Consider the following 8,097-nt stretch of genomic DNA (forward strand, 5'->3'; position numbering starts at 1 on the left):
TTCTGCCCATTCCACTGACCCTGTGAYGTTATATCTGCTCCAGGCCCTTCAACCTGGCCCCAGTGGGATAGATTTCACACCCAGGAACTACTGCAGCTTACCAGCATAATCTAATTTGGATCTGATTCCAACAAATAGATCTGCCATTTGCATGTGCCTCTCTCCCCCCCAGTGTCCCCACTTCCTTTTTGAGTGGTTTGTGCTCTCATATTTGTTCCTAACCCTTTTCTTTTTCCTCCAACTCACAGGAGCCCTGGATCTGGAGGAGGATGGAGATCTCATCACAGTAGAGTTTGATGATGGGGACACAGGACGCATCCCACTGTCTCACATTCGGCTTCTACCACCTGACTACAAGATCCAGTGTGAGTCCTGCTGCTCAGCTTTTTGCATGATGTTTCCTRCTGCCAAACCTAGGGAATTTGGGGCTACCAGCCTCTGAGATTTTGGRGCTAATTCACAGATTTCGATACACAAAAGTTGCACCATCAGTTATGGGTGTGGAAAGCTGGAGTGGGACATAACCCATCAGGAAAAAGGCCTGATCCCTACTGTAGTATTGACAGGGGTATGTTCCCCATGTCTCCTGTCTGTTGTATGTGTTGTTTGATCGCCTTTGACCATCTCTTTGACCTGTTGCAGGTGCTGAGCCCTCCCCGGCCCTCTTGGTGCCCAGCACCAAGCGCCGTAGCCGTAAATCCAGCAAGGATGCTGGAGAAGGAAAAGAGGGAGCTACGCTGGGGTCAGAGGAGCCCGTGTCAAAAGGCAAAGGGCGTGGGAGAAAGCCAAGTGTCAAGGCRAAAGCTGGTAAGTAGTCACTGCTGCTGGACCTGAAACTGAGAGAGTCCTTGTGCAGTTCCCCATTGCTCTCCCTGTCTTAGGACAATTGCTTGGGTCAAGGTCTGGAGGGGAATGGATGCACTGCTTGGTCCCAGCAGRGCACCCAAGCATGAGACCCCTCTGCAGTAGCTACAGTTTGCAGGAGGCTGGCTCGGAGAGCTTCCTTCTGTCAGTCAGGGCTGCAGAGCAGTCATTTTTTTAGCTGGGCATCTCAGAGGTCATTAGCAGGGCCAAAGATGCAGGAGATCTGCAGTTTGGTTCCTCTGCGGTCAGAGCAGTACCCTTGGGCATTGCCAGTCAGCCACTCATGGGCGCTGGCATCACACTAGACTGACCCAGGCTCCTTATTAAGCCTGTTCAGTGAGCAGCGAGGACCTGTTCCTCTTTGGGGAGACCTAAACTGTCAGGAGCAAGCCACCCTTGGCCAGAGACCAGTCGGTGTTGGCGTCAGGCTGYGTCTGAGCTAACAGTGCTCATTTGGGTAGATACCATCGTGCCTGTGTGCTTCTTCCYCTTTGCAGAAGAGGCCGCCTTGCCAGAAGAGAAAGATCAGGTTGATTCTTCGCCTGGTGCCTCTTCAGTCCCAGAGAAGCCTGCCTGCCTGGGCAAGCCAAGTGTGAAAGGGTCGCGAAAATCCCAGTCGCTGCCAGCTGGAGGCTCTCCTGCCCCCACAGAGGAAAAGCGGTCGAAAGCCAGCAAAATGAAGATCTCCACGAAGCTGCACAGCCCTCCGCAGCCCGCTTACCAGCCTGCTGTGTTTGGCAGCATCCTCAGCACAGAGCCTTACAGCGACCTCCCAGGGACGCTGGCAGCCTTTGGCTCTGGTGATACTTCGGCGGCGAAAGCCAAGGCCAAAAAGGGGCGGGCCACAGAAGAGACGCAGGAGTTCGGCACCATGGCCAAGGCTCAGAGGAAGCACGACAGCGAAATCCTGATCAAGCTAGACCACGAGGGCGTGATGTCTCCAAAAACGAAGAAGATGAAGGAGGCAATGAGGATGCTGGAGGACTCAAACCTGGCGAGTCGCAGGGACAGCAAGAGTCTCTTGGGGCTGGGCTATTCCCCTGCCATGGGCRCTGAGGGCAAGCAGAAGTCTTCCCGAGGCAAGGGAGCCGAGGGAGACCCTTGCCCTGCCAGCTTTGCAGGGAAGTTTGATGGCTCAGGTGAAAGCCTGACCGCCTCAAAGGACCAGGAGGACAAGACAGCAGCTCCAGCAGCCGTGGAGGAGTCTGAGAGCAACAGCAGTGACAGCAGCTCAGAGTCAGAGGGAGAAGAGGAGGCCGAGAAGAACCAGGGGGAGGCCCAGGATAGCAGCTCGACCAGCTCGAGAGCATCCACCCCTCTCTCTTCCTCCAACTCCTCCTCCTCTTCCTCTTCTAGCAGCAGYTCCTCTTCCTCCTCCTCTTCCTCCTCTTCTTCYGCCTCATCGACTTCCTCTTCATCAAGCTCCAGCTCCTCTTCCTCCTCCACCACAGATGAAGACTCCTCCTGTAGCTCTGATGATGAAGTAGCTGAGACCCAGCCAAGCTCCTCCGTCCAGCAAACCCTCCCTCCCAAGCAAACCAAGCAGGCAGGGAAATCCCGGGCATCCTCCCACCCCCAGAGCCAGAAACAGCCAGCGCAGCAGCCGGCACAGCAGCCGGCACCACAGCAGAGCGGCAACAAGAGCAGGCCTAAAAAGCGTGAGGGCATTCACCTGCCCACCACCAAGGAGCTGGCCAAGCGCCAGCGGCTGCCTTCAGTGGAGAACAGGCCCAAGATTGCTGCTTTCCTCCCCGCACGGCAGCTGTGGAAGTGGTTTGGGAAACCCACACAGGTAAATATCRCCTCTCCCACCACTCTGTAGGGCTTCAGCACTGGTATTTGCCTAGAGGTGCCTCTCACCCCATGCTCCTGAGGCTGCCCAAGGGAGTCTTTCCCTTCTCCTGGACTGGCAAAATTCTGCTGGCTTGGTGTGTTCCCAGCCTGGCCCTGGCTGTGGGGATATCTGTAGTTTGAAAGGAGGTTGTTGGTGGTGTGTCTTTCTGCCCACTTATTCCCATGGGAATGTCCTGTTGATGTCCTGGTTGAAGGCTAACACCTGGCCCCGTCTCCCAATTCTCCGTTAGATGGTGTGTAGCACCAAGGCCATGGCAACACGTCCCAGTAAGGGGGTGGCTGTGGTCATTGCCAGGCTATGGCTGGCTCTGCTGACAGCAAAGAGCAGGATGCGAAACTGGATGAGCGGTGGTGGCTAGGGAGACCTGAGCAATCACTGGCAGCTCACCTGTGCACCCCTCTCTTGACAGAGACGAGGAATGAAAGGGAAGGCCAGGAAACTCTTCTACAAGGCCATCGTCCGGGGCAAGGAGATAATCCGCATTGGAGACTGTGCAGTCTTCCTCTCAGCTGGCCGCCCCAACCTGCCCTACATTGGCCGGATCCAGAGCATGTGGGAGTCGTGGGGGAACAACATGGTGGTCCGAGTCAAATGGTTTTATCACCCAGAAGAAACCAACCCTGGGAAGAAACTCAATGAAGGCAAGGTAGGCTAGTGTGCTTTGCTGAGAAGGCTGCAAAGCTGCTTGTCCCCATTTTTTTCAAAGGACAAGGAAAATACCTATGGCCCTATTCATTACTGGTACCCAAGGTGGGGTGGGCCCCTCGTTTCATGCTGCTAGGGCTTCCTGTGGTGTGGACAAGCCTGGCATTTACCCTTTGAGCAAGGTAAGGGTGGGTTTTTATCCTGTTAGGAAACAAAGACTTTTGTGTGAATCCAAAAAGTTTGTCAAGAGCCAGACTGAGGGTAAAGACTAGTGGCCCAGTACTCAAAAACACTGAATTTCACACACGTATGTGCAGTGTGGTTTACRGCAGGCTCCCTGTGCTTATCACCAGTGGTTGTGGATGGGGATTGAGGCTGTGAACGTACATGTGGTGGGCAGTAGATAATAACATGGAAAAACAACTAATTCGCCTTCTTTTCATTTCTGTCCCCCTTTTTCTCTTGGGCACAGCGCTGGGATCAGAAATCTGGCAGGAGTCTGTCCACAGCTTTGCAGGCATCCAACCAGAGGAAGGACTTTATGGAGGTTGGTGAGGCCGGGGGTGTTCTGGGAAGGGCTGCAGGGGACTGCATAACTGGGGGATTGCAATGGATGCTTTTCCTGCGTATTGAAGATGATGCTTTAAACRCTGTGTGATCTACTAACTGTTCCTTTTCTCTCTGTCTCCCTCTTTCCCCTCCTGTCRTGCAGCGAGCCCTCTACCAGTCCTCTCATGTGGATGAAAATGATGTCCAGACCATCTCACACAAGTGTCTTGTTGTTGGTCTGGATCAGTATGAGCAGATGCTAAAGACAAAGAAATATCAAGACAGTGAGGACCTCTACTACCTTGCAGGGACCTACGAGCCCACTACGGGCATGATCTTCAACACTGACGGGGTCCCTGTCATCTGCTGACCGCCCAGGGGACACATGCCACCCCCTGGGAAAGGACGGGACAAACCTGAGGACGTGCCTGTTCAGACGACATGATTGTTTCTTTCAATGCTCATGACTTCTGTGTCACACTACAGACAGGAGAGCGCGAGAGACAGAGAGGAGGAGGGAGAGGGCTGGAGAAAGGGGTTGGGGAAGCAGTTACAGGACTTGTGGAAGATGCCGTGGGTGGTGGTGTTGCCTGAACCCCAAGGCTCTTCTGRAAGTGGCTTTAATTAAGGTGACACTTGACCAACTTCTCCCTTCCTCCTTTTGGTCCTGGAAAGCACATGGGTCTCATGATCATTTCACCAGCGGGACCCCCCAGCAGGAGGGATCCCTTTTATGTCATTTGCCCCCATCGTTAACCCAGAAGCTGCCTGCTTGTGGAAGGACACCTGCTAGCCTTCTGCATAGGCTCTTCTCCGTCCTTATATTCCCTTTCCTGCTTAGTTTCGCATGACCCTTTAGGAAGGACAGGGTGGAAGAGAAAGGAGATGAGTCTCTCTCAGCGCCTCGTCTTGATCCTCTCAGCGCCTTTTCGCAGTCCCCTTTCCCTGGAAGCCCCTGGCCCAGCATGTATGGAGCACGAAGGAGCAGAGCATGGAGATGGAGCATGGAGATGGCAGGAGAGGTTCTCCAGGCTGGGAGGAGCCAGGCAGAAGAGGAGCCAGCGGGGTCTYGGAGGCTGCGTTCCCACTGCCTCGAACAAAAGGTCTGAATCCTCCTTCCCCTTCCCTCTGTGTCCCTCTGGCCCCAGAAGGGCTATGGGGGAGACCCCCTGCAAGCACGTGGCGAGGGGGTGACGCTTGGYGAACAAAGAACTCGTTTTGGAGTGTGCAGCAAAGCAGGGAAGGAAACAACTGGGAAAAACTGCTTCCTGGGGCTTGGAGCAAAGGAGACCACAGGCCATCGGGGCTACCTCTCTTGGCAGAAGAGATTTCACCTCCCCCTGGCCGGCTTTCCCCCCTAAGCTTTGCCTGAGCAGAGCCGTGGAGCTGGAGCTGCGGGGAAGCCCTCAGCCTTCATCCGAAGGGTGTGGGGACAGAGCACGCAAAGCCCCAGCCGTGCCTGCAAGCTGCATTTCCGCAGCTGGAGCCACGCTGTCATCTCGGGATGGGGAAGGGGAGCTCTACAGCTTCCTCCGTGCAGCTGACCAACCTCCCTGTGGCTCCCGGGGAGCCGAGCCCGTCGCCTCCTCCTGCGGAACTGAGCCTCCATCTCGCTCCCGCCGGGCAGGGGCCGGACCCGCAGCTTTGTCGCCGCTGGACCAGCAGCCGCGGAGGATTGCAGCCTGCGACGCAGCGTCCGGCCGGAGGAGCGGGGCCGGAGGGGCRCCGGAGGAGAACCTCACAACGACGCAACATCCTTGCACTTAAACGAAACGGAAGAAAACTCCAAAAGACGCACTGATCTTTGCAACTACCGACTCGCACTATGGATCGCTAGGACGTGGAGCTGGGCCCAGCTCGGCCACGAGCGGCGACCCAGCCTCCGGTGGGGAGACGCTCATGAGGACAGATCCGAAGCTATCCGCCCTGGTACTGCCGGCGTACCGGAGACTAGAGGCCCGGGCTCAGGGGAGAGGGACGCCCCTGCAAAGTAACCCCTCACACTTTAAAAGAACCACATGGTGCTGAACTCATACCATCTCTACCCCAGGCCACGGGCGCCTCCTGACGTGGCGGATATTAGCGGTTCTAAACTGTACAGTTTTAATGTACCAAAAGACTCTTTAGCCCTCCTGTATTATAAGTCTTTAAATGGATTCAACTTTTTAATTATAAATATAAATATAAATATATATATATAAATATAAACTTTTTAAAACTGTGAAAAAAATTATGAAATTATAAAAAGAAAAAAAAGACAACGACAGAAATGAACACAGTCTGACGTTTAGAATATTATTTTTTATTTCCTGTTGGATTGTGATTGTAAATGATCTGGGAACAGGCACACCCCCCACGCTCAAAGTGTACTGTACTTCTAGAAGCAAATTGTGTGAGCATATTTTAAAGAGCGAGAGAGAGCGCGCGAGAGAGATTTTATGCTAATGTTAAATAGAAAGCACTTAAAACCCACTGCCTTCTATGGAACACAAGGATATTTCAGACAATCGAGAGGAAAGGAGAGCCAGGTTTTTTTGTCTTTTTTTTTTGTTTTGTTTATGTTTTGTTTAAAACAATTTTTTTGGCATTCTGTTTGTTGGAGAACTCCGTGTGATCTTTTTTTTTTTTTCCCAGCCTTGCTGGCAACGGTCTTTTTTTGGCTCGGCCCCGTGCCTCGACTGTGCTGTGCCGGGGAAAAGCCCTGCCCGCGGGGAGAGGTGCCCATGGCGCYGGCTCTATGCCGCAGGCAGGGGCCACACTGCGCATGGCTGCAGTCTCGCCCTGGTGTCCGTCCTGCTGCCGCAGGGCGTCCGTCCGTCCGTCCCTGCCCAGCCTGGGGGTACCGGCCGGTGCCCTCGCGGTGTCGCCCGACGGACGGGACTGGACCCCGAGGCTGGCGGCGAGGGGTGGAGGGCTCTGCACGCGGGCCGTGGAAAGGAGGAGAGGTGTCCTAAATCCGAGGGGAGCCCTGGATGGGCCCGACCCGGACCCCTGCGGCCGCCGTCGCAGCCTGGCGACCCCCTGTCCAGGGCCCTGCGGCGATGGGGGCCGATTTGGGGAGGAAGAAACGTTGCATTTGGTCTTTCTTCTTCCCTGCTCCCTCCGCCTCCCTGGCCCCCTCGGCACCTCCAAGCCTCRGGCTTCGCTTCCCTGGGAAGCGGCGCCGCTGGCATCTCCCGGGCTGCACAGAGGTGCGGGCAGCCCCCAAAATGAGCCACCCCCAGCATTAGCACCTCCCAGATGGTTTCGGCTCTCCTGCCTGCCGCCCGGCAGGGTGCTGCACCTTAACACCTCTCTGCGAGCTGCCGGGGGCTCGGTGGGGACCTGCTCTCCCGGCTGAGCCTCGGCAAATCCCCAGGTGACAAAGAGGACCCAAGACCGGGTGCGTTACGCCGCAGTGGCCCCGCAGCACAGGCCACCAGGCGTCACCCGCTGCTCGTCCCTCGCCGGCAGCCGAACGGTGGCGGCGCCGTGGCCGTGCCTTGCGCTCGCTGGTCGGGTACCGCACGGCCTCCTGGCAGGCGCCGCCGTGGCTCTGGCCGCCCAAAGCATGTCGATAAGCAACCAAGGCGTGCCAAGGAGCAGGGTCCCGCTAGAGACGTGTGTGAGAAGGGGGCGATAGGTGCAATGAGTGCGCCAGAGCTCAGACGAGAGCTGTGTTTGCAGTAACCACAGGGGCAACGGTTGGGGCTGTCGTGACTCTGAAGTCCCCATCACATGGACACTTTGGTGTCGCCCTTTCTGGCTGCACGCGGCGGTGGGATGCTAAGGAAGGTGAGTCCTACCTGGCTTTGCCACCRGGACACAGGGGCAGCGTGACCCTCCTCTGCCCTCCCAGATAAACCTCCTGCCGGGCGCCCGAGCCAGTGGTTGGCCTGCAAACGGGTACTGGCAACTGCTCCAAGGAGCCACAGCCCCCTTCTCTCCCCCCAGCCAGGAAAGGAGCCAGGACCTGCAAGCTGGTGCCTTTTAGAAAAAAAAATTTAAAAAAAAAGGGAAAAAAAAGGAAACAAACATCATTTATTCATCAGCAAACCCCAGACCCAGCAGTGCCTGCTAGGACAGAGCAGGGCCAAGGGCTCTAGCGCCCTGTGGATGCGAACAGAGACATTTCGGCAGCACCCGTCCCTGCCTGTGCCCACCGCCAGCCTCCAGCACCCTGCTCCCTCAGCTCCCTTTCTTTT

General features: G+C 55.9%; 1 protein-coding gene across 1 annotated transcript in view; it reads left to right on the forward strand.

Moving 5' to 3' along the window:
- TNRC18 (trinucleotide repeat containing 18) overlaps positions 1-6,529 on the forward strand; it is a 59,052-nt gene extending 52,523 nt beyond the window's left edge. The window contains exons 23-28 of the mRNA XM_026083285.1: positions 249-365; positions 643-807; positions 1,362-2,656; positions 3,129-3,365; positions 3,837-3,911; positions 4,077-6,529. Coding sequence (XP_025939070.1) covers positions 249-365; positions 643-807; positions 1,362-2,656; positions 3,129-3,365; positions 3,837-3,911; positions 4,077-4,283 — 2,096 coding nt within the window. The 3' untranslated portion in view covers positions 4,284-6,529. The remainder of the gene's footprint in view (positions 1-248; positions 366-642; positions 808-1,361; positions 2,657-3,128; positions 3,366-3,836; positions 3,912-4,076) is intronic.
- Positions 6,530-8,097: the final 1,568 nt, after the last annotated feature.

Source organism: Apteryx rowi, unplaced genomic scaffold, assembly GCF_003343035.1.
Source record: "Apteryx rowi isolate R43461 unplaced genomic scaffold, aptRow1 scaffold_6, whole genome shotgun sequence".
In the NCBI taxonomy this organism is placed as follows: domain Eukaryota; kingdom Metazoa; phylum Chordata; class Aves; order Apterygiformes; family Apterygidae; genus Apteryx; species Apteryx rowi.